Source organism: Halictus rubicundus, chromosome 5 (genome assembly GCF_050948215.1).
Source record: "Halictus rubicundus isolate RS-2024b chromosome 5, iyHalRubi1_principal, whole genome shotgun sequence".
NCBI lineage: Eukaryota > Metazoa > Arthropoda > Insecta > Hymenoptera > Halictidae > Halictus > Halictus rubicundus.
Genome location: NC_135153.1, coordinates 10,815,075 through 10,841,449, shown reverse-complemented (window position 1 = coordinate 10,841,449; position 26,375 = coordinate 10,815,075). Strand labels below are relative to the sequence as shown.

General features: G+C 35.7%; 9 protein-coding genes and 2 long non-coding RNA genes across 15 annotated transcripts; 5 read left to right on the top strand and 6 right to left on the bottom strand.

Annotated features, from left to right (window-relative positions):
- The first annotated feature begins 122 nt into the window (after positions 1-122).
- On the top strand, positions 123-1,962 carry LOC143354311 (ADP-ribosylhydrolase ARH3). Of its 2 annotated transcripts, none has more exons than XM_076788311.1 (6): positions 123-552; positions 632-780; positions 884-1,102; positions 1,180-1,292; positions 1,377-1,605; positions 1,679-1,962. In XM_076788311.1, exons 1-6 carry the CDS (start codon positions 381-383, stop codon positions 1,844-1,846), a joined length of 1,050 nt encoding a protein of 349 aa, XP_076644426.1. In that variant the 5' UTR covers positions 123-380; the 3' UTR covers positions 1,847-1,962. The 2 variants fall into 2 exon arrangements, with proteins under 2 accessions (XP_076644426.1, XP_076644425.1); XM_076788310.1 differs by having other exon boundaries at positions 139-552; positions 632-789.
- Positions 1,963-2,119: 157 nt separating this feature from the next.
- Rbsn-5 (Rabenosyn-5) lies at positions 2,120-7,178 on the top strand. Its single transcript, XM_076788305.1, has 9 exons — positions 2,120-2,390; positions 2,521-2,643; positions 2,735-2,875; positions 2,957-3,118; positions 3,206-3,557; positions 3,668-4,055; positions 4,137-4,390; positions 6,441-6,789; positions 6,911-7,178. The coding sequence occupies exons 1-7, from the start codon at positions 2,255-2,257 to the stop codon at positions 4,362-4,364; spliced, it is 1,530 nt and encodes a 509-aa protein (XP_076644420.1). The 5' UTR covers positions 2,120-2,254; the 3' UTR covers positions 4,365-4,390; positions 6,441-6,789; positions 6,911-7,178.
- Positions 4,666-6,462, bottom strand: Tub (interleukin 1 receptor associated kinase 4 tube). Of its 2 annotated transcripts, none has more exons than XM_076788308.1 (4): positions 6,235-6,462; positions 5,869-6,116; positions 5,630-5,799; positions 4,666-5,571 (listed from the first exon to the last, which is right to left on the bottom strand). In XM_076788308.1, exons 2-4 carry the CDS (start codon positions 6,036-6,038, stop codon positions 4,850-4,852), a joined length of 1,062 nt encoding a protein of 353 aa, XP_076644423.1. In that variant the 5' UTR covers positions 6,039-6,116; positions 6,235-6,462; the 3' UTR covers positions 4,666-4,849. The 2 variants fall into 2 exon arrangements, with proteins under 2 accessions (XP_076644423.1, XP_076644424.1); XM_076788309.1 differs by having other exon boundaries at positions 4,666-5,568; positions 6,235-6,445.
- Positions 7,136-10,056, bottom strand: LOC143354307 (asparagine synthetase domain-containing protein 1). The gene is made up of 6 exons (XM_076788304.1): positions 9,569-10,056; positions 9,122-9,322; positions 8,112-9,032; positions 7,615-8,027; positions 7,360-7,541; positions 7,136-7,274 (listed from the first exon to the last, which is right to left on the bottom strand). Exons 1-5 carry the CDS (start codon positions 9,629-9,631, stop codon positions 7,367-7,369), a joined length of 1,773 nt encoding a protein of 590 aa, XP_076644419.1. The 5' UTR covers positions 9,632-10,056; the 3' UTR covers positions 7,136-7,274; positions 7,360-7,366.
- A 161-nt stretch (positions 10,057-10,217) lies between these two features.
- On the top strand, positions 10,218-12,721 carry Hsdl2 (Hydroxysteroid dehydrogenase like 2). Its single transcript, XM_076788307.1, has 8 exons — positions 10,218-10,369; positions 10,780-10,943; positions 11,040-11,253; positions 11,333-11,538; positions 11,621-11,818; positions 11,910-12,122; positions 12,202-12,330; positions 12,411-12,721. The coding sequence occupies exons 1-8, from the start codon at positions 10,356-10,358 to the stop codon at positions 12,521-12,523; spliced, it is 1,251 nt and encodes a 416-aa protein (XP_076644422.1). The 5' UTR covers positions 10,218-10,355; the 3' UTR covers positions 12,524-12,721.
- On the bottom strand, positions 12,415-14,757 carry LOC143354312 (mitochondrial S-adenosylmethionine carrier protein-like). 2 transcript variants are annotated; one of them, XM_076788312.1, is made up of 6 exons: positions 14,001-14,757; positions 13,699-13,855; positions 13,502-13,611; positions 13,170-13,410; positions 12,949-13,087; positions 12,415-12,880 (listed from the first exon to the last, which is right to left on the bottom strand). In XM_076788312.1, the coding sequence occupies exons 1-6, from the start codon at positions 14,082-14,084 to the stop codon at positions 12,739-12,741; spliced, it is 873 nt and encodes a 290-aa protein (XP_076644427.1). In that variant the 5' UTR covers positions 14,085-14,757; the 3' UTR covers positions 12,415-12,738. The 2 variants fall into 2 exon arrangements, with proteins under 2 accessions (XP_076644427.1, XP_076644428.1); XM_076788313.1 differs by having other exon boundaries at positions 13,502-13,569.
- LOC143354317 (uncharacterized) lies at positions 13,990-15,927 on the top strand. The gene is made up of 3 exons (XR_013082312.1): positions 13,990-14,128; positions 15,294-15,756; positions 15,826-15,927. It is a non-coding gene; the product is annotated as an uncharacterized LOC143354317 (long non-coding RNA).
- LOC143354315 (uncharacterized) lies at positions 14,781-16,072 on the bottom strand. Its single transcript, XM_076788318.1, has 4 exons — positions 15,938-16,072; positions 15,302-15,483; positions 15,029-15,168; positions 14,781-14,948 (listed from the first exon to the last, which is right to left on the bottom strand). Exons 1-4 carry the CDS (start codon positions 16,044-16,046, stop codon positions 14,792-14,794), a joined length of 588 nt encoding a protein of 195 aa, XP_076644433.1. The 5' UTR covers positions 16,047-16,072; the 3' UTR covers positions 14,781-14,791.
- Positions 16,073-16,611: 539 nt separating this feature from the next.
- Positions 16,612-17,111, top strand: LOC143354318 (uncharacterized). Its single transcript, XR_013082313.1, has 2 exons — positions 16,612-16,705; positions 16,817-17,111. It is a non-coding gene; the product is annotated as an uncharacterized LOC143354318 (long non-coding RNA).
- LOC143354314 (superoxide dismutase [Cu-Zn]) lies at positions 16,913-18,612 on the bottom strand. 2 transcript variants are annotated; one of them, XM_076788316.1, is made up of 4 exons: positions 18,468-18,612; positions 18,223-18,286; positions 17,543-17,764; positions 16,913-17,454 (listed from the first exon to the last, which is right to left on the bottom strand). In XM_076788316.1, the coding sequence occupies exons 1-4, from the start codon at positions 18,497-18,499 to the stop codon at positions 17,173-17,175; spliced, it is 600 nt and encodes a 199-aa protein (XP_076644431.1). In that variant the 5' UTR covers positions 18,500-18,612; the 3' UTR covers positions 16,913-17,172. The 2 variants fall into 2 exon arrangements, with proteins under 2 accessions (XP_076644431.1, XP_076644432.1); XM_076788317.1 differs by having other exon boundaries at positions 16,913-17,433; positions 18,468-18,605.
- A 60-nt stretch (positions 18,613-18,672) lies between these two features.
- Positions 18,673-26,285, bottom strand: LOC143354316 (dynein axonemal intermediate chain 3). Its single transcript, XM_076788319.1, has 13 exons — positions 25,504-26,285; positions 25,236-25,435; positions 24,277-24,708; positions 23,878-24,198; positions 23,531-23,779; positions 23,297-23,450; positions 22,088-22,421; positions 21,688-22,010; positions 21,369-21,597; positions 20,554-20,854; positions 20,286-20,462; positions 19,779-20,126; positions 18,673-19,584 (listed from the first exon to the last, which is right to left on the bottom strand). The coding sequence occupies exons 1-13, from the start codon at positions 25,751-25,753 to the stop codon at positions 19,426-19,428; spliced, it is 3,477 nt and encodes a 1,158-aa protein (XP_076644434.1). The 5' UTR covers positions 25,754-26,285; the 3' UTR covers positions 18,673-19,425.
- Positions 26,286-26,375: the final 90 nt, after the last annotated feature.

The following is a 26,375-nucleotide window of genomic DNA, read 5'->3' as shown; positions in this document are numbered from 1 at the left end:
TTTATATATACTCTTGATCTTTCTCGGACTTTCAGGTACGCTCATATTTGACAATTTACAACCATTGTTTATAACTAATGTCCTTCAACGGCGCTGATTCCTGAAGGAAAAAAAACCATCGATCCACTAAAATTTTACAGCAGAGACACCTACACAAGGAACTATAAACTCTTTAAACTATTATAACCTAACCACGTACTTATGCCTCAGTTGATGTTAATTATTGTTCATACCATCTGTCTCGATTATACCATTTTTTATTCAAGAAATACAAATTGTTTTTAATATGTTCGCATCGATCTTAGTGTCGATGTAGAAGCTGCGAATCGTCATTGTCTTGCAGCGTCAAAATTTGCGAAAACTTGCGAATTCAGAAGGTTATGGCAGAAATGGATCTTTCGTTACTGAGAAGTAAATTTCGTGGGTCTATGCTGGGTGCCCTAGTCGGTGATTGTTTAGGTAATCCCTACGAGAGTGAGAAACGATTGACAAATGGCATGAAATTAGTTTTACAACGATCTCTCGATAAATTGGAGGGACCACCATTCAAAGGTGAATTTCGTACTTGTACGCTAGTTGCCTCATGTTTTTATTGACAGTGTAGATACAGAGTATCTTTTTAATTGCGTAGCTCCTGTCATGCAGTTTACAGATGATTCCGCCATGACTTATTCTGTGGCCAAATCTTTAGTGGAGAAAAAGGGACTAAACACGATCGACTTGGCGAAAAGATTTGTCAAGAGTTACTATCAAGAATCTAATCGAGGCTATGGTTCTGGTGTTGTAACAGTACGATACGATGATACTATTCGAATACAATATCCACATTCGAATATACAAAACTTACATTTTTGTTACTTACATGTACTTTTAATGCTACAAGGTATTTCACAAATTACGTGGTAACAAGTTTACGGATATTGTGAAGCCTGCAAAAGACCAATTTAATGGTGAAGGTTCATATGGAAATGGTGGAGCTATGAGAGTTGCACCTATCGCCTTATTTTGTTACAAGGATTACAATAACTTAGTAGACACTGTTAGAAAAGCTACTCAAATAACTCATACTCATACAGAAGCGATAAATGGTGCTATTTTACAAGTACCTATATTACTTTTTGTTATATTATCTTCATCATTTTATTCGATATTATTTGTCTTATTATCGCTTTATTACAGGCAGCAGCAGTTCACCAAAGTCTGCTGTTAGATCCTAGAGAACAACTGAATATTAAAAATTTTGTCAGCAACTTAATCGATATTGTGGATGAATTAGAGGCAGACGAGGACGAGTATGTTCTGAAAACATATTAAAACTCGTTCCGCCGTTCTAAAAACAGTTTCCATTATAGTCGATGAATTTTTGTTTCTTATAGCTTGGGTCTATCGGAGCCAGAACCTTACACAACACAATTAAATGTATTAAAAGGTTTAATTTTGGAAGAGGGTGAAGGGCCGCATGACGAAAAAGTAGTTTTAAAGCTAGGAACTAATATTTCAGCTCTATATTCAGTGCCAACTGCTATATTTTGTTTCTTAAAAGCACAGAAACCAATTGGCGGCATACAGACAGAAAATCCTTTTAGACGAGCAGTACAATATGCTGTAAATATACTGCTCATTACATTTTAATATATGAAATATAGTAATTCATATTAAAATTGGTTATTATGTTTAGATTAGTTTGGGTGGTGATACGGATACTATTGGTAGTATGACTGGTGCAATTGCTGGGGCATTTTATGGAGAAGAAAAAATCAATTCGAACCTTCTACAACATTGCGAAGATGCCGAGGAATTTAGGAAGTTAGCTGATCAGTTATTCGACGTGGCAACGGCAGAATAGAAATAGTCTTTCTTTTGTACAACAACACAGTCATAATATTCACAATATATTGTATATTAGTATAATTCTATGGCATCAAAATAATTCTAATAAAAACTATTACTTTCTGCTCAGAATGGAACAATTGCATTTACATGTTGTTAAATAAAAATACAAACGTGTCGTGTCAGTTATTCGTATTACCATTAATTCGTATATTTATCAAATAAACCTGTATATACTTCAGTGTCTTTTAATCTGACAAAAAAGTGACATTTCTATCAGCTGATACGATTCAACATGGCCGCTTGGAAAACACGTTTTCTATCTACAAACAGAAAGACGCCTCTGAACAATTAATGTTTCCTATTAAATAGAAAAAAATTAAGGTAGAAAATAGCAAATTTTTTCGAAGAACCTTATATTAAAATGGCTTGTAGCGAAAAAGTGTTAGAAGGGTTTATATGTCCAATATGTATGACAGAATTTAAAGCACCAACACAGTTAACTAAACATTTCGAAGATTTTCATAATGACGACCCAGAAATCTTGAAATCGCTTAAAGGTAAGTGTTTTTACCGTCGACTATAACCTACAGATATCTTGAGTACGCAAAACTATAAAAGAAAAAATGAAATTCATATTTTTATTTTTAAACATGAACATTTGAGATTGATCGATAAATTTGTTTTTAGATCTTTTTGGCAAAGCTAAAAAGAAGATTTTAAAACAAGATGAAATGCCAGAGTCGTTTGCAACCACTGTACCACATAGTAGACAACATAGTCCAGAACTGAATTGGGGACCCCAAGAAATAGGTATAAATGAACATTAAAGTATTACAGTCCCGTTTCTTATATTTATACCATAAATCAATTTTATACAATGTACAATTATATACGACTTTAGGTGAAATCAAATCGCATACAGTGTATTTTAAAGAAATAAGAAATGCAAGACTGGAACGATACTCTACAGAAACAAATAAGCTTCTCATAAGACTAGATAAATTATTAAATAATTTACCAGCTGATCCTGTTGACAGAAAAGGTATATTTTTAACGCGAATGATATCTGCATTAATCGCATTGTTTCCTAAAACAATAAACTAATATAATTCTGTTAATGTAGTTCACGAACGCACAATCGTGCCATGGATAGACGAGAAAGATGTGAAGTTGTGTCCCAATTGCGCAAAGAGTTTTCATATTGCTAGAAGAAAACATCACTGTAGACTTTGCGGTGCTGTCATGTGCCACAATTGTACAGTGTTTCTACCTTTGCACGATGCGAGTAAGTCGTGTAGTTACTATCAGTAACTGGCATATAATTACAATTGAGTTTTAAGATTAAATAATTCCAATAATTATTCAATTCAAGGAAAAATGACAAGTCCTGTGTCTGTACAAGATGATTCCGCCGTGTCTCCTACATCCGAAAGACCAATCTCAGAACGTTTAGTACGTACAGGTATCGGTCTTACAAAGTTGGCTAGATCACCTTCCAGTGGTAGTTTGAACAGCGTTCTGTCGTTAGTTAATGATTCGGCAGCTGGCGAACAACATTTCAGAATTTGCATGCACTGTGCAAATTTACTCGATGCAAGAGAAAAACAAAAAGCGAAACACTTTGATAAACCAATTCTGTGTCAATTTTATGAAAAGATGAAGGCTTACATGGAAGAAGCATCTCAAAATATAAAAATGTATACTAAAATGTGGGAATCTCTTAGGTATTTATATTATATTATAATGTATCAAGACAAATTCAACAACCTACAATATCATGACCTTTGTATGACCTTTGTATGAGTACAAAGTACTCAAGAAACTGGTTTTTCAGTGAAGGAGAATCTACGTATAATCTAGAAGATGCACAGGCTCTGAGAGTTAAGATCGCAAGATTAGGTGAAAATATAGACTTAATCAGCAAACGGATCTCTGTACTAGGCACAAAATGCGTGGAAAATCCTCCACAAGAACAAGAACTCAGATTGCATCAAATGGTTCGAGTGTCTGCAATGATATTTTTGAAAGAGGTATTATTGACTGTACAAGCTTTGCCGAGTGAAGAGAGATACGCAGAATTGCAGCAAGAACGTCAGAAACAATTGGAAGCGAGAATAGCTCATGAAAGACAACTGGAAGAAGATCAGCGAGAAAAGTCGAGAGAGCTACGTAAAAGAGAAATGTGGAATAATGAAATTCGACCATCCCCGAAAGAAAATCAGGTATTATTTATATATGAAAAAAGAACGATATGAGAACTAAAATGTTTGTAGTCGTTTCATGAAATGATATTGTTTATGCAGCCAGTAGTGGTGTTGAACCAAGCACAAGGTTGGGGACCTTCTAATGTTGCACCTAAGATGCCTTCGTCTATGGATCCTATAATTGAACAAATGAGTAATCTCCGAGCTTACATTAAACAAGCTAGGGATGATTGCAGGTACGATGAAGTCGCCACGTTAGAAAACAATCTCAGAGAACTTCAAAGTCTCTACTTTACTATGAATCAGAGTAATAATAGCGACGGATAGACGCACTCTTGCAGCTGCATTTATAGGTAACACTATACCCTTTATCAAATTTAATAAGATTTAATAAATGTTTCTAATATATCCAATGTTTCATGCATCTATTTCATGCGTTGCTGTGCAATGCAATGTACACGTTGTGGGTTTCTTTATATCGGTAAATATAATTCTATCAGAACATTCAGATATTTCATAATATGCGTATTTACTATATTATATATACATATTGATGCTGAAGAAAGTATATCATTTTTAACACGAAATTTATATGGAGATTAAATATATATAAAATATATAATAATAAAAAAATAATAATTATATAATATATATATATATATATATATAAATGTATTAGTGCTTATGAAATATTTATAGTTGCATTTTACTAGTTTACAAAAAATTGCTTTCAGCCAATACTTGAACTTGCTTCAAGAAATGTATAAAAAGTAAGGCAAATTTTTTTCATCAGTAATGTAAATGACGAACTATCAACTATATGATTCGTTATATGCTAAAACTGTGATAGGTAATTCTTGCGAATTCAACACATTTTGTACTATATTCTCCTCATTAAAATTAATATTGTGCGGATTAATTGTACAACCAAATTCAACAATGCACTGAGGCAATTCTGCAGTTACTAGTTCGTTTCGATTGAAATTAAGATTGGGAAGATTCGAGGAACTGTTTGTAGGATTAACTTGTAAACTATCGCTGGATGCGATTATACTATCGTTCAAGACAATTGGAAGTTCATCCGACTGCACTTCCTTAATGCCATTTAATGTCGTCTCTTTTATATTAAGTCCAAATTCCATTAGAGGTAGAGGTAATTCACAAGATGGTAATTCTTTATCCCTGAAATCACGTCTCTGTGAGTTACTGTCGTTTACGTTCAGCGTATTTACTCCTTTTTGTTGTTGATTTCCAACGCTGTCCAAACACTTGTCATTATGTTCCTCTTTCGTAGAAATCAGTTTAGTCGACTGCATGTTTCTTTGCAATGAATTATTGTTCGCTGCATTGTCGATCGCGTTAGGATTAGCCATGTTATTATCATTATTGTCAGAAGGTAAGTTAAATATTAGAGATTCTCTAGAGCAGGTATTCTGTGGCTCCACGTTTTCTTCTAACAATTTCTTTATTTCTTCATCTGATATATCTATAGGAGCTGCTGGTCCATATTCCGGCCTTTTAGGAAGTTCCTCTGCTAACAACAATTTATACATTGCAATAAAGATAATTTACACTATATTGTTTCACGATACCTTTCAATATGTTGCCTGCTACGTAATCAGCAGCTCTAAATAATTCTGCTTTCACTAAGAGGTTTAATAGAATGCGCAATGTTGGCCTCTTCTTGCCCATTGTTCCCCATTCCGATAGAAATATTTCCGCTGCGTTTCTTCTTTGTTGTTGTGCAGCTTGTTCGATCATGCTACAAACATTTATATAGTAAAAAGACAATGTTTAATACCCTTCTATAGTGTTGCAGTTAGCAAATTACCTAAAATGTTCTGAATGAAATTTAGGAAAATCACAATTTTCTGTTTTTGGTATAATAGCCATTAACTTTTTCCATGAATCGGATATGTTAAGTATTTGTCCGAGTGTACATAATTCTGCAGGTCTTAATTTCCTTAATTCTGTATCCAAAAAAACTGTGCTTTGTGACATTATGATATTTTTTTATAACCACATTATTCAATGGTCTTATACTGATACAATAATTTCTTATGGCAATAATTCGTACTTCTAAAATATAAATAATGTGATAATATTCATTAGCCAATTTTAACGGCATGTAAAGAGAAATAAATATAAAATGTGTACATTACAAAAATTACGTCATGTCAGGAAAAGCGTTTCTAACCTGCTTTTTTGTAATGAATTTGTCTTTTATAATTCTCAATATGTACTAGATAAATATTGTTCACAGTTATTCCCAAGTATTCAATGTTATGTTTCATATGATCACATTTTATTTATGATTTTGTTAAGAGATTACAATAAATTAAAAGCATCTGAATGATTCAGATTTTCTTGAGTCATACACGCCACTGTCATCTTTTACATCAGGCCTGGGCACAGTGTCGCCAGATCAGGACTTGTTCCCCCACTCTAATTTCCACTTCTACAGGCGCTATTCCCCAAGTTTCCAATGCGTTTCATGTATACTCCGGTACTGCCAGAGAGAGGATAACTTTTTCCCCTCAATTCGTGCTCCTTCCCCTCATCTGGCGATACTGCCCATACTGCCTGGGCAACTTGTGACCAGTGTTGGGATATGGGCCGCGTTTTCTCGCGTATGCGTATCCAAAACAGTAACGTATCTATATTATGAGGAAAAGGTAGTGAGGCAGTGATATTGGCGGGAGAGTACCGGAACAACTCTTTCGAGACGAGACGAGTGTCCTACGAGTTTTTGGTAAGTTATTGTTAATATTTTATTATACAATGGCAGCTAAAAGAGGAGGAAAGAGCTACAAAGAGGCGTAAAGTTGGCTATTTTCAAAATCAAATCATAACAATTTTTAAAAATTTTACAGGTTGATCAAGATACCCTATTTTATCCAGAATTTTAGAGTCGTGAAGCAACAGCGGAGAAGAAGTTGTCCGGACCTGTTTTACATAATGAAACGTTTTTTACGTAGTTATAATTTTACAATTTCATCAAGTTTTTATTAGATACGAACTACAATTATGGCGAGGGATTAGAAATAAAAAATGTTAATAACATAGTTTGTTTCATTTACATATATTGTGAAAAATGTATATAAAAATTACAGTAAAAATAATATATTTACCATATAAAAACGTATATTTCGATGTCATTTAGTAAAATATAGTAACAAAAACGGCAAACATATAAAATATCACAGGCTTGGTGAAAGTGCAGTATATTAAACTAGTCTAAAATAAAACAAATTTTCGTTTTAATACCAATTCGGTTAATCAAGAGGATTATGGTCGAAGCAATCAAGAGAATAATACAAACCATCATCTCACAACCTGTCGGATACATCTTTTGCGTTTTCTTTGCTATTAGCAATTCGAGAGCCAAATTGAAAAGCTCTTTTAGGAAAAGTAGCCGTATTTTGGAAACCCAGTTTGTATGCTAGTAGACGCAATAATAATTTGTCTCCTAACCCTGAGGGCATTTTATCCGTTGGATAACACCTACGAGAATTTACAGATTTGGTTCGATTAGTATAATTAACTCCATTATTTAACTTTTTAAATCTGAACTTACCTTTCCCATGGTTTTAGTTGTTGAACGTAGTCGACTACATTCTCATCTAAATATGGTAGCCTAGATTGTTTTCCGTGATCCGATACAATACGATCGTCGCGACCCAAATTTCTTTCAGAAATTCTAGCCAACTCTATACTTAATTCCTCTGCTAATGCATTCCAACCTTTGTGTTTCAATATTGTTCTGTGTCTCATATATCCACCAAACAATTCATCCGCGCCCATGCCTAACAGAAGCACCCTACACGGTGATTCGTAATTGCGATTGCTCGTAGAAAGTATACCTGTTGCACGACTCGCAAACCATACAGCACAGCCTAAACTTTCGTCCAATATTGTACAAAGCGGATACAGTAAATGACAAATTCTTGACGAACGATACTTTTGTAACTCTGATTGCGTGATATTCACCTGAAACAATTATATGTAATCGTGTAATTTTTCATAAGGCTTACAAAGTCTTAAAAAGCATATAAAAATGTGTGAATACTGTACTTCTACGAAATTCCACTTCCTATTCGGACAAATGTTTAAAAGCTCTAGAAACGTTTGTTTGCCAGTTTTCCTATCAGGAACATCATACTGGTCTTGTACAATTTGTTTCTCGTTATATACACTAGAGTTTGTAGACGTTTTAACCGATTTTTCGAATGCAACATTAATCAGATCTATACACTCGTTTTGTGGTACATATGTATTAGCGATTAGTGCTAAAATAGCAGAGTCTAAGCCTCCAGAGAAAAGTATACCGATTTTCGCGTGATCGCACGTAACAGTTTCTCCGTTTAAGACTAATTTGATACAATTTTTACAAAGTTTTGGCTGCTTTTGTATTCGAACTTCCACAGCTTTATGAAGAATCTGCGACAAACGAGTTACTCTTTCGTGTATATCTTTGTTTTGGAGCAAATATTCTAAAGTTTGATAAGATTGTTCGAAATGGAAACTATCCTCGAAGCACTCCAAATCTTTGATGCTAGGATGTAAGTGTATATTGGTTGTTGTATCGGAGTCAATTATAGTCTCCTTTATATCAATGTCTACATTTAAATGTGTTTCTAATGCTTCAATAACATCCGTGAATCTTAAGTCTGGCTCTCTCCATGGGTAACATGCCAGATTTACCCTTGAGTTCGATAAGTTCATCATAAATAGACCGATGGCAGGAACTTCCACGATGCCTTTAATCTGCTTATTAGCAACAGACATTAAAGTTAAACTATTTTCATCGGTATTCGATTTCAAAAGCAAGCTATGCCGTCCTATTATATCTCTACCAAAGTATAAGCAGTTATTCGATTTTTGAAAATATATGAAACTATATGGTCCCTGTATTTCTTGAAATACAGACATTACATTCGAAGAAGACTGCAGAGAATTCAATATTGCATCTGTGTCGCATATATTGTCTTGTGCCTTAAATTAAAAATACAATTATTCATACTAGTCGCAAATACGCATTAACAATTAGATAGTTTGTTGCGACAATGATATAAAACATTTACCAATGTTCCAGAGAATACATCTCCATTCCATAGAAGAATATTACCAAAGGAATCTACAACAGGTTGTACATTTAAATTATAGCCTTGCATCCATAATACAGAGGCAGCAAAATGACCGCACCAATCTTCGTTTAAACGCTCGATCCTTTCGGCAAAATTATCAGGGCCACGAGCAACTATTAAATCCTTGCACCTGTCCCACTAGCAAAATACAATAACTTTAGCAATTAGTTTATGGAAGTTTAATTTAACGCTTCAATCACCGGAAACCCGTTAATATAATTTTCAACAACAATGCTACTAATAAAAAAGCTTAGTAAATTTTCATTCATCTTACAAATAATGGTCCCAGGAGAGGTTATTAGATTACGTTTCACGAGATACATTATATCTTTAGACACAATTGAGGATTTCTTAATAAATCGCAGGTAAGTAAAATAATATTACCTCGTTAGGAACTTGTGGATTATTTTTGTAGTTTTGTGAAACATGACAAAATATACCGCACATTGTAAACCGGTATAAACATGACCTTAATTTACAAATATTTTTAAACAGAGAATAATAAATCCTCGTAATATCTATTTGCTAAAACACAACAGACACATATTTTAGTCATTGGTTACGATCAATCATTTCGGTGTTTATACTGTAAATGAACTTAATCTTTTCATTGAAACATATTCATATTTCGTTCTCCTCCGCCATGCAACTTGTAATGAGCAACCACGAGCAACCGTGTGTGTAGAGCAGTGTAGAGTCATGAAGAGTGTAGAGTGTAGAGCAGTATAGAGTATAGATGTAAATAATGCACATGTATACTAGAGAGGAAATCTGTGCATACATATTGAAGAGTGAAAAAGAATTATGCGCCAATCATCTTCTTTTTTCTTCACCATTATATTGCCCCCTGCAATAGTGTCACTTTGTCCTCTGAAGTTTTCTGATAGGACTGCAAATACGAAAGATATTTATGTGGGACACCCTGTATATATCAGTGGAGTTTTTCTACTGACTTCACTGACTTCGAACTGCAAGGTTGGCACTGTCATACAATGAGAATTGACTGCATATTTAACGTTTGGACATTGTACCCATTGTATCTAAGTACTTATGTATCTCTGTAAAACATTTGTCATTTTGCCATTCGACTTTCGAACAACCAGACTAAAACAAACACATCAATTTGACAAAACTATTGTTACCTCTGACAGTTTACCGATCTCTTTACAATATGATCAATACAGGGTACGTAATCTATGTAGATTTTAAAAAATGTCAATTTTATACATTTGAATATACCGGAAAATCAAATAAGTTGCAAAATATGTTATGGAAGTTTTTGCTGTATCGTTATCTGTTTACGAGTCTTTATTTTAAAAAAATAGTTTCTGCATGAGTTACAAAAAACACAAATTAAATAAAAATTGACTTTTCTCCTTAATAATTCTAATAAATTAAAAATAATGCAACAGTAGTTTCAAATGCTAATTTTTTTTTCTTTTATATTTCAGCTACTTATTCTTATCATACATTTTTTAAATCTGCAATTTAACAATTGTAATACTTTGAAAATAATATTGTTGTATTCTTTAATTTTTGTAATGGTTTTATTAGTTTAAATTTCATCTATTTTTATAAAGTATAGTTTATTACAGGAAACTTGCTGGTCGCACAATTTTTATTACCGGAGCGTCTAGAGGTATTGGGAAGAGTATTGCTTTGAAAGCTGCAAAAGATGGAGCAAATGTTGTTATTGCTGCCAAGACTGCTGAACCTCACCCTAAATTGCCAGGCACAATATACACAGCTGCCGCAGAAAGTAATTATTTTAGTTGTTACAATAGGATGATCAATTTGAAATATTACATTATTCTACCGAGACACATTCTTATAGAAAAATGACATTGTGTTTTAGTTGAAGAAGCAGGTGGAAAAGCATTGCCGTGTATTGTAGATGTAAGAGATGAAGCACAAGTACTTTCTGCAGTACAGAATGCATTTAATAAATTCGGTGGCATTGATGTAGTTATTAATAATGCAAGTGCAATTTCTTTAACAGGCACATTATCCACAGATATGAAAAAGTATGATCTTATGAACAACATTAATGCCAGAGGAACATTTCTTGTGTAATTATAAAACATTTATCAAAAATATCATCAAGCGGAAAACGTACTTAAGATATCTGTGTAATATTTTTGTTCATAGATCCAAAGTTTGTATACCGTATTTGATGAAGAGCAAAAATCCACATATTGTAAATATATCTCCACCACTGAGTATGAAGCCAATATGGTTTAAAAATCATGTTGCGTATACTATAGCTAAGTATGGTATGTCGATGTGTGTTCTTGGTATGGCAGAAGAGTTTGCAGAACAAGGTATCGCTGTGAATGCAGTGTGGCCAAAAACTGGTACATGTTTTGCTCCCTTTGTTACTTATTCTTTTAATAGTTTTATAATTTAATAAATGAAAACTTCCTATTTTTACGTTAGCTATTCATACTGCTGCAATTGAAATGTTAAGTGGTCCTGATTCAAATGCTTATAGTCGCAAACCTGAAATAATGGGAGATGCTGTTTATGCATTAATTTGTAAAGACAGTAGATCTATCACGGGACAGTATCTGACCGACGAAGAGATATTAAAAAATGAAGGGATCACTGATTTCACTAGTTATGCGTGTAATCCAGGTATATTTATTAGTCGTGGATACTCGCAAATATCGTTTTTATTTCTATTCAATTACAAATTTCTATAAAATTATCGTTTTGTTTCTTCCAGCAAACAAAGATAATTTAATGTTAGATTTCTTTTTGGAAGATAATTTGGCAGGATTGAGCCTGCAAGATCAAATGGAGAAAAATCGCACCGATAGTGCGCAGAGCAGCAATAATCCAAATTTAAAGATTGAAAAGATATTTACTGCTATTAAAGCTAATTTAAATAACGATCTTGTGACCAGAACGGCAGCCATATATCAGTTTAATCTTAAAGGTAAACAATCGCTTCTAATAATCAATACCTTGAAACAAGATTTTATGCTTTATTACAATGTTTCATGTAAATATTGCAGGTGATGAGGCAGGAACATGGCACTTGGATCTTAAAACTGGTAATGGTTCAACAGGAAAAGGGGAACCAAAACAACCGCCAGATGCTACATTAACTATGGACTCGCAGAATTTTTTTGCAATGTTCTCTGGTATGTAATTTTACTGAAATTCCACATTAACAGTTTACCTACCTGTCGGCGATGACTTAATAATCTTCTAAAACATTTAGGGAAATTAAGTCCAGCATCAGCATTTATGATGGGCAAATTAAAAATCCAAGGCAACCTTCAAAAAGCAATGAAACTGGAAAAATTAATGCAAAATCTGAAGTCTAAACTTTAAAAATGAAGAACGTAATACCCATTTTTCTTTTGTAATAATTGAACGTTACATGCGGAATGTTTATACGACTATTAGGATTAAGCATGATAAATATTTTTATATGTTGTAATATATTTTGTAACTGTTAAAAAAGCTAATCCATGTTCATAACTATCGATTTGTATAAATTTCGTTGTTAATATATTTTTTATACAGTTATGTACATTGCTATATATTTAAATAACACTTTTCCTATGGAATATATGAAGATGCGAAACATATTTTGCCACTAAAGCTTTTGCTTTTTCATATGTACCAAAAAAGATAAAACCTCCTAAAGTAATCCACATCACTCGAGGACCAACACCAGCATAAAGTCTGTAAAATTGTTAATGTGCTTATTTTTGTGTACACTATAGAGATAGTGTACTAATGATACATCTTACCCGTTTAGACCTCTCTCTTTATAGATATCTTGCAAGATATACAACATTTTTAGATGCGAAGACTTTGTACTTTCATGGGCAAGCATTATTCTTGTTTTTATGACATCTAGTGGTGTAGTAACGGTAGCAGAAATACCACCTAACCATTTTGATACACTCAATTAGAGAAATATATATATTAGCAAAAATCTCATTAATACATAATTAGACAAACATTAAACCTGCAACAGCTCCACATACAGCACTCTCGACTGGAAGAATATCTCTACCCATATTTGAACTGTATATTTTTTTAAAAGATTCCCATAATGGAAATTGTATTAAGCTGAAAGGCATATCTCTGAACACTGTACTCCAGTATCCACGGTACAATAATCGGAGACTTAAACAATCGTTATTTAATACTAAAGCCTGTTTCCTCTGTTTTACAACTTCTATAGGCACCCGTATTACACATGCTACCTTCATTTAAAACATACAGATTTTAATAATGGTTTGTAATTTAGTTGCGATAGTTCTAGCATTAATAATACATATTTCCAAGAAATATTACCATCTCTGACAAAGATGCTGCAACCATATGAACCAAGGTATGATATTCTTCAAGAACTTTACATTGTGCTACGCTCTTAATAGTCTCGTAAGTTACAAAAAACAAAGATGCTAAAATATCATAGAGAGTATAATCAAATTTAGAAAATTCCTTGTATATTGATTGTGAGAATATATTGTGTAATAATTTATAGCTACCAGTTGGTGCTGAACCAATCACTACAGGTAGGATTCCTTTATAAAGACCAGAAAATCCTCCTGCTCTTTTGAATCCTTGTTTGGCTTGTAATCGTGTTTTCAATGTGTCTAATGGATATAACGCCACATCAACTGACGTACCAGCTAATCCTCCAGCCTATTAACAAACGTAACGATCAATAAAAATGATAGTTTTGGAATAGAAAATATTATTTCAGTTTCTCGAGATTTTTGCACTGAAACTATAGTATCCAACTTCCACAAGTAGATTTAACTATTCAGACAAAGCACGCCCCACTTACTATTAACGATGTAACGAAAATTAATTTCGTATTTAATGTGTTTGACTGCTCCTCGTGTGTTGTCATTTGATATGAATGTTTCATAAATCAGTCGAATTACTTGAAGCACTGTTTGAAGTATAAAAATGGCATGTATGTACATAATGTACGTACACGTGTATCTTTCTAACCAAAGATTACACGGTAAGTAAACATGACATACAACATAATTCGCTATTGAATATCAACACAATTTTATTATACAAAATGAAAATTACAATACTTTATTAGTGATATTAGTCAGTATTATTAATAATAAATTAATATTATTTTATCACAGTGTTCATTGATAATATTGATATCTTTGGAGTATTGCTCCAACTACTAAATATTTATTTAATAGTTAATTACTAAACTTATTAAACTGTTTCTTAAATTAACTGGAACTGCTACCTTTAAGAAGATTAAAAGAATCGAAATTACGACTTTTCTTAGAACATGACTGTAAATTATCGATTTTCACATAATTTCCGATTTCATCTTTCTCAATTTTTGATCGACGTTTGTTTACCGCTTTCACTCAATGTACTAGTTACATTCGTAACACTATCATTAAAATTAGAACTTATTTTGTTAAAAAAAAAAAGACCAAATATACAATGATTATAATAATTGTCTATTTCACCTAAATTGATAATAATTAGAGTGGGGTGAATAGATAACAATTCCTATCTTTCTAATTAACGATCAAATTAAAAAAATTTCATATAAAATTTGCATATAAAATTATTCAGACTGTAAATAAATTTGATTTATCGTCTAAATGTATACATAGAGTTAGTATCTGAAGTGTCACGAGAATTGTGTGATTTAGCAGATTGGGAATTTGGTATACGAAAACCATCAAACATTTTACATGTCGATGATAAATTAGTTCCACTGATTGAACCATATGTACTTGCTGTGTGCCTGTAAATTCATAATATAAATGTAACATCAATTATCTAGACACTCTTTATGATCTTATTAATTATTGATAAACTTCAAACCTAGGTTTACATTTTCTATTTGTAGAGATTATTGGCGTGGACGTGTCACTCTCGCTGTTCATTGTTCTATTATGTATTTCCATATACTTCAGTTTCTTACGTAGTTCTATAATTTCCATCTTTGTCTTGTTGTACTTATCCTTAAAATATTTTGTATGTTGACTAAGAGTGTAGTAATGGGCTTTCAATGATTCGTATTTCTTATCCTTAAATTCAACCATTTAATTAGTCATACTAATGCGTAATATATCCATGAAAATTACAGAAACTAACCAATTCCAGGAAACGTCGCGTTACAATTTTCATTTGATTATCTTGGAAACCAAAAATTATGCTCAGCGATTCCAATCCTTCTTTAATCGGTGTAAAAAAGTTTTGCACTCTGGATAGGGAAGGTTGCTGTAATTCTACAGAAAAGCTGTCCACATTTTGACACTGAGGACACAGTTTCTCTGCTGCATCGTGAAAAATTATAATTTGTAGATATGCGGTACGAATGTTTATGTATTAATACAGGGTGTTCCATTCAACTGGAGCACTTATTTTCTCAAATGATACTACATATTTTTATTATTGTCACATAATAATCAAAGTCAGGATAAAGCTAATGACCTTCAATATCATGACCTAAATAGGTCATACAAATGACTTTGAATATTAAAAAGATAATATTAGAACCACATGTGCAAATATTAGTTAGGATACTACAAGATTAAACAATCGTCATAGTATAAATTTTCTATAAAGTAATTAAATTTATTTTCGGGAGTCAAGATCACACGGAGGTCATGATATAGGTCGCTAGAATCGTCTTGACCTTGGCTATTACTATATTAATTATAAATAATATTTTTAATGTTGGGTAAGATCTTCAATAAATTATAGTATTTTTATTCTCATTTCTCTTACCCGGTTGAATACACTCCTGACAGTATATGTGACCGCATTGTGTTAAACAAAACGGTTGTTTTCCTCTGTTAGCCGTAGCGTAACACTTGTTACAAATGTAACTGTCCATAATAATTGAAAATTAAAAATATTTCTGTAACTACAAAATCTTCGAAAATTCTTGTCTTTTACGAAAATAGCGAAACAGCAGTAGAGAACAGTTGGGCTTAAATCAAATTTAAAATAGCACACAGTGCGTCAATTGAGCTCTTTCTTTGATAGATAAATATTCAATCGCGTCTTCGAGGCTCTTTAAGTATCAGAGTATTAGAATTGAAAGAAAAGATTATATCTAGACAAATTACAGATTTATACTAAACAGAGTTTATTATTACCGGCATTCGAATATGGACAAACAATTGATTCGTGTCATTTTGCGACGATTTGATAAAATCGTTATGGACTTCCTGCGCTTCGAAAGTGCAACTACCGGTAATATCGAAGCACAGACAAGTGATTATTTATCAAACGGAAATGAAAATCATTTAGCCGTCCTAATTCTAAACCTTCGGAAATACTTAGGAGTACATAGGAGACAAAAGGTTTAATATTCTCTCAATAATATTATTAACAGATCGTTATGCAAATTACTATGGGTAATTTGATAAAAATCAGGAAAAGAGAAATATTTCATGATCTGAGAATATCCTTATGTAAGAAGGAGGATGAGGTGGGATTTTTATCTCTTGAACGGCGATACGGCTGGTGAATACATAGGATTCGTTTTACGTATGTATTAGTTATTTAAGGTTTATACACGAAAGTTCCAAATAATTAGGATTCATTTTAATCTATCGATGAAGTTTCGATAATATTAATTATTTTTCGTTAAAAAATCAGAACATTAATGCTAAATAAGACGGGTATGAGATTTACAATACAATGGTACAAGGAGGTAATAAAAGGATTTCAGAAGGAAATGTAGAAGTAAGTAAATCTGAGAATAAATGTTATATTTATATATGTACAAATCATTTTTAAAGAATCTTACAGAAAGTACGTATTACAAACTCAAAGAAAACAAATTTTGGGAAGTTCAATCTCAGAATTTTAATTTTGGTCTAACATATATATTTCCGTTAATAGTCATTATATTCTTTAAAGAATTTGTACATTTTACCAAAACATTTAAAAATTCATGTTAATCTGTCAGTTCTAATTAAGAAACTAGCAAAATGAATGTAACATAGAAGATTCTAAATTTTCAATACACCAATAATGCCACAGGCTACACGAGGTCCAGATTTTCCAGTAGTCTGAGATTCTTCATCGTGTCCTAGTCCTAAATTATCCTCGTAGGCATGAACTACTATAGAACGACCAAGAATGCTGTGTGGGCCAGTCAGAGAAATTATACTGTCTGTGATATCTATGGTTGCTACTCCTTCATCGTTTGCCTCAATGTTTCCTAAGTCACCAACATGCCTTTCATCGTCATCTGGCGCACCATGATCCATCTGTAACATTATTTGGCTTACCTATTGATGTACGAAAAACTTGTCAGGACAAAATTATATCAGAGAATATTTAACTATTCTCCATAGTTTTTTTTTTTGACAGCATTACCCTAGTGGGATTGAAATGTGCTCCAGCTGACGTGCAGCCTTGTCTCAAATCTCCCTTCTCATGTACATGAAAGCCATGGAGTCCTTTAGTGAGGCCATATATTTTACCCTCGATTTTCACTGGGTCACCTGCTCTTCTTTGGATGACTGTAAGATCTCCGGTTACATTTGCCTGTTCAATATTGTGGGGCTGCAGGTGTACTATGCCACACAACATTTCTGTCTACCATGTAAGCATATAAATTTGAGTATTTAATATTAAAACTACAAGATCAATCAAAATGATACGAGTTGGATCTTTTGTTTAACAATCATTTAAATCATAAAAAGGTAGATACATGTACATGAATCTCCAAAGGTAGATCTACACAAGTGTTTTAACTTTTACAAGAAAGTCACGAATTATTCATATTAACTGATCGGTATATCTACCGTATTTCTAAAGTATTTTCACTAGTGGAACAACGCAATAGCAAACAGTAGCAGGATAAGAAAACCTCTGCTGGATAAGAAATCCAAGACGATACCAAAATGGCCGATCCGTAGCTGTTTGCAATTAAACAAAAACCTCCTGTATCACGCGAAAGAATTAAGCGACTATATAGGAAGTTCTACGTACGATTATCTTTTTCAATTCGCGATTACTCGTCGCTTAAATTACAATGTTTCTGAAATGCTTACCTTTTTCGCCGCAATAGCGGTTATTGCAAGAAGCAGTATCAATAATCGATTCATTCTGAAATCTCTGGAAAAATAAGCAACAAATATTTTGTGATTTATGTAGATATGAAACAGATTTTGCACATTTGGAATTTTACTACGCCTTAGGCGGAAAGAGTAAAAAAAAAACAAGATCGAGTTGTTACATCACACACGGAGGACTCGCATCTTAAAAGAGAAACTTATAAAGTGAAAGGAGCACTTACCGCGTGGACAGACGTCGCAGTACCACGTTCATTAACTAACTGGTTAGCCGGTGGCTAGAGCTTTGTTTATATGGAAACCTGCTTCAGTGTGATTCAACCCCACCTGTTTCTGTTCAAGAACGTGTACTACCGTATGTGCGTGTATCCAAAGCGATCATGTTCCATGAGTTCATACCATGAGTTATCTTATTGCTCTTTTAATTTTCTCAACCTTTGAACTACTTACATGCAAGTCGTGAGTCTTTCAAGGCCATTTTGTAAAATATTGATATTTCTTTGCAGTATCAGCTAATTTATAAAAACTAAATGAATTCGCTTTATAAAGGCAATTCACTAATTCTAAGATAAATGATTGTCTTTACGAAAACAATGATTGAGAAACATGTAGTTTTTGTGAGAGAATAGGGAAAAAATGACATCATTTTACTTAATATACTGTTTTGTTTACTCGATGGAAGCCAACGTTTTGCACACGAGCTTAGTTATCATAACACATTTGTAAACAATATTGCGTAAACGTAAAAAAAAACCGTTGCTTTCCACCATGAATGTCGTAACATTTCTATAAACGTCAATATTTCTGCATTTGAAATAGCAATATGGTCTGACACTTGACACTGAAGATTGACTAACCCAGTGGAACTTTGACGATTTCGTTTAGTGTATACGAAGTACAAATAGGTTGCTCTTGAGTATTACACACTGGAAATAAGTCTCTGCGGTCAGAGCACAAAGACAGTGCACGTGTCTGACAATGAGAGTGGACATAGTCACAACTGCAACGGTTTCCTTTCGTTCGCAAATGTCTTTTCAGAGGCAATCGTGGGGACAATGGCTTTGTAATATCTCGATTTGTCACCTAATTCGGTAATGCGCGCAATTGCTCGCGGAAAAAGATTGGAGGGAATCGAACAGTATCTCTGCGTGGACTTTCCAATTAAGCATTGTGTCCCAGGTTTTAGTCTAGGGTGGCTCGCCTCGACTTCCCTTCATGCAATGTTTTCCGCCAGTCGAACGTATGAACCAACGGATTTTGTTGTAGGAACGCCAACATTTCCGCCTGCGTCTTCATAAAATGATTCACGATCTCCTCGTCCCGATCGACGTAAGTGGCACCCTTCGAATTAATCAGAGTATTAGTTAGAGAAGCAAGGTAGCCGTAGCGCGTCGCGGGAAAAATCTTCAATGATGAAGGAGAGAATATGCGTCTTGAATGATTCGCGTTCTGTCGATAATGGTGTGATATCAATCTCGGAAACGGTAGTCCTGTTTCTCACGGATCTAATACAAATATAATACTCGCTGATTCACCTCTAACACTTCTCCTTGCAATATCTTGTCCGCCAATGCTGTTTCTATGTAGGTTTTCCTTGGAGCAAACTGTGTTACCGGACCCACCGATACGCGTTTGCTTTCTGGCTGCCGCTCCGGAAAAAACATGCTTCTGGTATGCTCGAAAATCTCTTCTCGCTTGCCCAGTGTCTCCTGCAGCCTATCCTTTTTCCTCTGCATTTCTTCGCGCATCTTCAGTATTGGTTCGCGTTGCCTTTCCAGCTCGTCTTTTCTCAATCCTTTCTTTTCCAGAAGCACTTGCTGCATACGCTTCAGTTGCATCGTTTTCCATCGTTCGCGCGCTTCCTCGATCATTTCCCATGGTTTCTACATAATGATCATTACAAGTAGACTGCGGATTTTTATTGAAGATGAGAATGGTCTGCATCGATTGCAAGAAACATTAAGAATGCAGAAACTCGACTGATCGAATTCGATCGTGACGGCCATGGTAGAAGTAGAACTTTATTCGTTAGGATTGTCTACCGAAGCCTTCACTGTTTCCACCGCAGTCATGTCCGTTTCCGTTAATCCACTCCTGGCCTTGCTTTCCTGTTCCAATTGTTCTTTCTCTGTGATCTGCCTTATCAGCCTCTGCTTCTCCTCGATGATCTCGCGGTGCGTCTCTCGCCATCGGTTCTGCCAATTCTTACAGTTCTCTACCTGGTGTTAAACAGGGGGTAAGTGAACAGTTCGTATCGCAAACTATGTTTGTATATCACGCTTTTGTACGACACGCCCCTAAAATCGGTACCCTGATCATTTGTCGTTTTATAAAGTTGCTCATCCATTCTTCATTGCTTCCTTCGTACTTGAGATACGTGGTCGGAGGCTGGAATACCCTCAAGGTTCCGTTGAAATCGCAGAATCCTACGCACAGCGGGTCCAATTCCAACAGGTGTATATATATCCCTGTGATTATGCGACCCGACAGACTCTGCGAGATGCATGGCTCTCCGCTTTTAATGACAAAATCCCAAATCTCGACGTTGCCGTCTATTCGAGCTAGTATTAGAACCGTGGGGCGTGAACGGCCCCAACTAGCAGCCGTGTATCTGTATAAAAGAACCAGGAGACCAGAAGGTATGGAAGGATTAGGGAAAACTTTTTTTGAGGTTTGTAATTCAGGTTCCCTCCTTAAGAGGCTAACGAAAGTAATGAGTAGACTGCGGATTTTTATGCAAAATAAAACTTGTCTGTACAAATTGTACAAAACAGGAGACAAGTAGAAATCTCATTTTTTCTTTGATGATTTCTCTCAGCCCAAACTAATACATTGATATTTTTAAATTCTTTTAAACTGTGCCCACTGTATGAAATTGCACTTATTCGTTTCCGTGACAAATACATAAAATCCGCAGTCTAGTAACGAGTAATGGTGTACATATAAAGCACAATTGGTGGTGTTAAAGAGAAGCTGGCAGGAAACTGAAAGAAATCTCGGAATAGTCAACTTAGAAAGTGACGCGAATGTTCTTAAATATAATAATGTATAACAGAAGTCCTACGCGCTCCTCTGTGGAATCACCACACTTTGCTATGATAACAAGCTCTAGCTGACTTAGTTACCCGACGGTCGATTTTTTCCACATCAATGGTATATCTAAGGTATCTTTCCAAATGACAAATATTTTCCCGCCTATCGTGGCTATCACGTCATTGAATATTCTCGATCTGATCGAGAAAGTTATAGGACCATCGTGGACCTTTCTGCACCAAGACCATTCGCATATTTCGGTATTAATGGTCCGGCCGGTAGAGAAGTCGTATCCTTTCCACTTGACACAACCGAAATCACCTTATGCAGTATTCAAAGCACGTTCTTACTCTTTGATCTCGTTAGCTAGACCCATCGGATCGATTGAAGACCTTAACTCTAACGAATTACCTTCAACGGTACCAACGAATATACTCGGCGACATTTCATAGTCCGGCTTCTTGACTATATTTTTAAAGTATCTTCTGACCGTAGCGTCCTTCGTAAGCGGAATATTATCGGCCCGCTTCTTCTCGAATGGCGGCACGAGAATATTGAGAGTAGTGATCACAACTCTACGACTGATGTCGGGATGATGGACGATCAACAGATAATGCGGTCGCATGATGCGATCGAGATATTTATATGGTGATAGGGGATGCAGCGTTTCCGGTCGTTTGAATACTCCTTTCTTCTTGGCGATTCGCTGCTTTTCTTTTTGCAATTTCTGCCGCCTTACAAAATACAAACGATACCGAGTTATAATTGTATCCGAAACTATTCCGAACGAAATGGATCCTATGCTACCAACTTTAAATCCCAGAAGGCGATTGTACCGTCCGTGCTCGAAGTAACAAATTGAAGACTCAGGTTATCTATGCTCGTGTCCTCCGGCAACGACGATATGATCCCCTTTTCGTCGATTTCGTCGTAAGGCGAGAGCCACGTTATATTAGTTATCGCACCTTTTTGACTTTCTTTCAGCGAGGATACCGCGGTGGGTTTGATGTTGTAGGTAGTGGATACTTGCCGCAACCACGTAGTCAAGTTCTTTATGGCGAGCTTATACTTGACCTGGGCCGGAGTATTTACCGCCACCGTTTCAATTTGTTCGATCTTCCCGGGGATATGCCAGAGTACAACCTATACAAAGGAACGCAGATAAACGATACTAACACTCGGAAGGCGGATGGTTTTCATGATAGATGGCAATTTTTGATTCCACTCAGACAGCTATCCATCAATTATATTAAACATATACATGGTCTGTTCGGAATGTAATGCGACCAATTTTTTTCTTGCTCTCCTATTGACCGCAGGGTATATGCGCCTGGGGCAATTAATGCTGGGGGTTCTCAGCTGTAAACATGCAAAAACTCATACGCCTTGGAACTTTCGTTTGGTCAGGATCATAAAAAAAAAACTGAGACATGTTTGTAGCGCATGGTATAAGCTTAAAATGCAGCGCTCTGTTGAGCAACGATACGCCATCAAATTTTGTCTGCGACTTGGTAAATCTGGGACTGAGACATTTTCCATGTTACAGCAGGCCTTTGGGGATGAGTGCCTCTCAAAATCCCAAAAACAAAACACAAAAGGTTTAACGAGGGTCAGGAGGACGTGGAAGAAAGGGTTGATCTACCACGAGTTTGTGCCAACGGAGAAAACAGTCAACGGTGCTTTTTACTTGAAAGTGTTCAAAAGACTAAACCAAAGGGTCAACAGCGTCAGAAAAGAGACTGCCGCCAACTGGGTGCTTCACCACGACAACGCGTCCAGCCACGCCTGTTTTCGGGTCCGCGAATATCTGGCCAAAAATAATATCACAACGCTTCTTGAACTCCTGTACAGTCCTGACTTGTCTCCCGCCGACTTCTTGTTGATTCCCAAAATCAAAAATGTGCTAAGAGGATGCCATTTTGAATGGAATGTATAAAGATAGCTAGGCAATACCTTTAAAATAGTGGTTTACAATGTCATCGCAGTGTTAAAATACATTAGAGTAGATAACTACTTAACTGGCCGTTTGCGCAACCCCCTACGATCAGGTTCGCGTCCAATGGGTTCGTGGCGACGGCAGTCACCTCCTTAGTGCATTCGAGAATCAGCTTCGGCGTTAGACTGTCGTTGAACGACCATACCAGAACATAATTGTCGTCGTCGGCTTTCAGTACCTGCGTTAGAAAATATGAAAATTGAGAAGAAAGGACAATACATATGTATAATAGTATGCGGTGTGCGGGGATACGCTCACATCTTCGTGCGGCATAGGGCCTGTTAGTCGGTGGCTCTTCGAGTGCCTCGTATAGGCAGCAAAGAAGATCCCGGTCCACAGTGGATGCCACGAGATATCGTTGATCACCTTCTCCACCACACGGGTGGCGTCGTGGAAACTCAAGTGTTCCTTGTAGCTTCCCGGTGCGGACCATTGCGTGTCCCTCGGATCACGCACCAGATTCACATAATCGTTCGAGTAGATGTCCCATGTAGCGTTCAATAGAATCTATAGATTACTAGTCTTAGTTCTATTCTTTTCACATATAAAGTAGATACAAAATGCAAAAGAATAAGAAAAGCATAACAATCGGTGTTGTTACGGACTTCGTCGCACACTTCGTCCGTGAAACGGTTCAGGAAGTTTCTCAGTTGTTCCAGTTGTTCTTCGGTGAAGGTAGATATGTCCGGCGATTCGTATTCGTATCCGTATTGGTTCCAGCGATTCGCGGGCGTTGAGATCACCGTCTGAGCCTCCGCGTCTCGATTCTCCGGTGTTACTTGCGTCGCATTGCATATCAATCTCCGTGAAATATTCTGAAAGACCTCGCGATAGGGGAGCATCTCGAGGTACCCGTCCCTCTGGTCGTCCGTTCCTCTGTCCACCAGGTCTAGTTCCGCGTTGAGCACGTCCGCGGTAGATACAAACTAAAAAAAAATAAATAAATAACACAGTTACATTCTTGTTCTCTCAAGTTTTCCTCAGTTTTTTCTTTCGTCCTTCACCTCGATCTCTAGGAGCGGCCTTGTGTTGGTAACAATGTTTGTCTCAATCTCCTCGCTGCTCCCAAACTCCTCCCATTTGCCAAGTGGTTTGTAAACCGTATTCCTGACACGGTTCTCGTGCTCCTCCCTCTGTCTTTTGATGTATTCTATCACCGCCTGTTGTCCTTCGGCAGTCAAACAAATGTAGAACTGGCCCTCTTGAGTCAGCGACGGCATGTAGCCAATAAGCATTTTCTGCTCCGGAAACGCTTCTATCTCGTCTTTCACCGGCAAAAAGTCGCTACTCTCGTCGTGAAGATCTATATTATCCTCTATTATCTCTTTCCTGACGAATACCCACGGATACTCGGTACTAACGTTCTCTCCTATCACACAACCAATTACCTTCTGCGTCAAGGGTGACAGATTTATCCTAGCTATGCCTGTCAAACCCTGAAAACGATTCAATCTCCAATGAAAAAAGGGAATTTCTACGTTGAGGAAGTTGTAACGCGTATATGTCCTGGTCACCGGAATACACTTTCATTAACACGTTAGCTACCGAAATTGTACTGGTAGGCTTCCTGATAACTGTGCTATCTTTAAAGAACTTCAGTCGTCTTTTTTTTTTACCAGTTATTCATCCCCCAAAAAATGAGTTTACCCCTTACGTAGGCAACCGGACATTCTGGTTATTTCTACATATTCTCTACAATTTTTATGTGCTCTTGTGAAAATATGACAAAATTGCTCGGATTCCTATTCTTTAGACCCTGTTATGTCGATTCAAAAGTTCAATTTTATAAAACAAGTTAAGCAATTAATCATTGGAGTTTCGAAGCTTCAATGATCGTGTTTGATATTTATGCATATTTGTTGCCTGTAATAAGGGTTCAAGATTATTATGTAACTACCGATGGTAGGTAAAGTGTTAATTCACAATTAGTACGTATCAAAAGATAGCTCGAATTGTTGTCTACCATTGACACCGAGTATCGAACTTCTTTTCGCGGTTCAGGTTCAACATCCATCAAGCTAAGTTTAAGGATGTCCATAGTTGAGGGACCGGAAGAGGGGTACGAGTCAAGCTCGTAAATGGTTTTACGTCTTTTTTTCGGTTCATCCTCGACATCAAGCTGCACCGTTTCTTTTTCCGAATCGATCGTTTCTTTAGACGGAGCTGGAAAAAGGCAAAATTATCGTCGTTTCTATCCGGTTAATGTTAAATTATGCTGAAATATAATCAACATTTTTCCGCTTCGTCGACATCCCATTCTCTTTCGAGTTTCGTGGTGTAATCGTCATCTTCATCTTGGTCGAACAAGCCGTAGACTGAAGCTAAACTCTCAAAATGATCTACATTGTCATCGTGTTTGCTCTGTATTTCCGTCTTGACTTTCTCTTGTCCTTTCTCATCATGGTCCCTTCGTTCCTCTTCCCCTTCCCCTAGCTCTTCCTCCTCTTCATCCTTGTTGTAACTTAATTCGTTGTCCATCATGTATTTATTAACCTAAAACTTCTTAACAGCCTATAGATTGAGCAGCAATAAATTGTTGATATAAATTGCTGAAACAGATACGCCTGTATCTACGAATATACATGCAGATCGAGTCAAATGAATATATAAACGTATTTCTTCTATCATTTATTTGATCCGATTACTTCAAACGAATGTCTAGCTGCTCGGTTCTGTTCCCTGCTAGAAGCTGTTCGGTTCTGTTCCATGCTAAAAGCTGCTCGGTTCTGTGCCATGCTAAAAACGGCGATGCCACGAAAGTGGGAACGCCGAAACCCCGGGCGCGAGCACTCTCCTATCCTCTCTGGTAAACATTATTACAGATTTATTGTTAGTGACATTATTTCACGTTCGAATGTAACAACGTAAAGGAATCTTATTCAGGTATTGCAATAGCGTAAAATTTATATTACGTAAAATTTATCTTGAATTTCGAAAATCAACAACGTATAGTGTACTATTGCACATTTAAACATTAAAATGTTAAAATAATGTGTTTTTATTAACGGTAAAAAAGTTACATACAAACTTCTAATGTTTGCATTCTTATTTTCCTCTAAAGCTTGAAAAGTCAGACTCTGGCCAGAAATATTACTTCTGGTCA

Bases quoted from the DNA above. Each gene is read 5' to 3' on its own strand.
- LOC143354311 (XM_076788310.1), top strand. From the start codon at position 381: ATGGCAGAAATGGATCTTTCGTTACTGAGAAGTAAATTTCGTGGGTCT. The intron at 790-883 runs GTACGATACGAT...TAATGCTACAAG, and splicing joins ATGGTTCTGGTGTTGTAACA to GTATTTCACAAATTACGTGG. The intron at 1,293-1,376 runs GTATGTTCTGAA...TGTTTCTTATAG, and splicing joins TTAGAGGCAGACGAGGACGA to CTTGGGTCTATCGGAGCCAG.
- Rbsn-5 (XM_076788305.1), top strand. From the start codon at position 2,255: ATGGCTTGTAGCGAAAAAGTGTTAGAAGGGTTTATATGTCCAATATGT. The intron at 3,558-3,667 runs GTATTTATATTA...CTGGTTTTTCAG, and splicing joins AAAATGTGGGAATCTCTTAG to TGAAGGAGAATCTACGTATA. The intron at 4,056-4,136 runs GTATTATTTATA...TTGTTTATGCAG, and splicing joins CATCCCCGAAAGAAAATCAG to CCAGTAGTGGTGTTGAACCA.
- Tub (XM_076788308.1), bottom strand. From the start codon at position 6,038: ATGTCACAAAGCACAGTTTTTTTGGATACAGAATTAAGGAAATTAAGA. The intron at 5,800-5,868 runs GTAATTTGCTAA...AAATGTTTGTAG, and splicing joins TTTCATTCAGAACATTTTAG to CATGATCGAACAAGCTGCAC. The intron at 5,572-5,629 runs GTATCGTGAAAC...AATTGTTGTTAG, and splicing joins AGCAGGCAACATATTGAAAG to CAGAGGAACTTCCTAAAAGG.
- LOC143354307 (XM_076788304.1), bottom strand. From the start codon at position 9,631: ATGTGCGGTATATTTTGTCATGTTTCACAAAACTACAAAAATAATCCA. The intron at 9,323-9,568 runs GTAATATTATTT...GTATTTTGCTAG, and splicing joins ATCCACAAGTTCCTAACGAG to TGGGACAGGTGCAAGGATTT. The intron at 7,542-7,614 runs GTAAGTTCAGAT...AAATTCTCGTAG, and splicing joins CAACTAAAACCATGGGAAAG to GTGTTATCCAACGGATAAAA.
- Hsdl2 (XM_076788307.1), top strand. The intron at 10,944-11,039 runs GTAATTATTTTA...ATTGTGTTTTAG, and splicing joins ATACACAGCTGCCGCAGAAA to TTGAAGAAGCAGGTGGAAAA. The intron at 11,539-11,620 runs GTACATGTTTTG...TTTTTACGTTAG, and splicing joins TGCAGTGTGGCCAAAAACTG to CTATTCATACTGCTGCAATT.
- LOC143354312 (XM_076788312.1), bottom strand. From the start codon at position 14,084: ATGAAACATTCATATCAAATGACAACACACGAGGAGCAGTCAAACACA. The intron at 13,612-13,698 runs GTAGCTATAAAT...ATGATATTTTAG, and splicing joins GATTGGTTCAGCACCAACTG to CATCTTTGTTTTTTGTAACT. The intron at 12,881-12,948 runs GTAAGATGTATC...ACAATTTTACAG, and splicing joins AAAGAGAGAGGTCTAAACGG to ACTTTATGCTGGTGTTGGTC.
- LOC143354315 (XM_076788318.1), bottom strand. From the start codon at position 16,046: ATGGACAGTTACATTTGTAACAAGTGTTACGCTACGGCTAACAGAGGA. The intron at 15,169-15,301 runs GTTAGTTTCTGT...AAATATTTTAAG, and splicing joins CGCGACGTTTCCTGGAATTG to GATAAGTACAACAAGACAAA. The intron at 14,949-15,028 runs GTTTGAAGTTTA...ATGAATTTACAG, and splicing joins AATAGAAAATGTAAACCTAG to GCACACAGCAAGTACATATG.
- LOC143354314 (XM_076788316.1), bottom strand. From the start codon at position 18,499: ATGAACGTGGTACTGCGACGTCTGTCCACGCG. The intron at 18,287-18,467 runs GTAAGTGCTCCT...TTATTTTTCCAG, and splicing joins CTGCGACGTCTGTCCACGCG to AGATTTCAGAATGAATCGAT. The intron at 17,455-17,542 runs GTAATGCTGTCA...GTACATCAATAG, and splicing joins CACATTTCAATCCCACTAGG to GTAAGCCAAATAATGTTACA.
- LOC143354316 (XM_076788319.1), bottom strand. From the start codon at position 25,753: ATGATGGACAACGAATTAAGTTACAACAAGGATGAAGAGGAGGAAGAG. The intron at 24,709-25,235 runs GTAGACAACAAT...AATCGTTTTCAG, and splicing joins TTCGATACTCGGTGTCAATG to GGTTTGACAGGCATAGCTAG. The intron at 23,451-23,530 runs GTGAGCGTATCC...TTTCTAACGCAG, and splicing joins GCCCTATGCCGCACGAAGAT to GTACTGAAAGCCGACGACGA.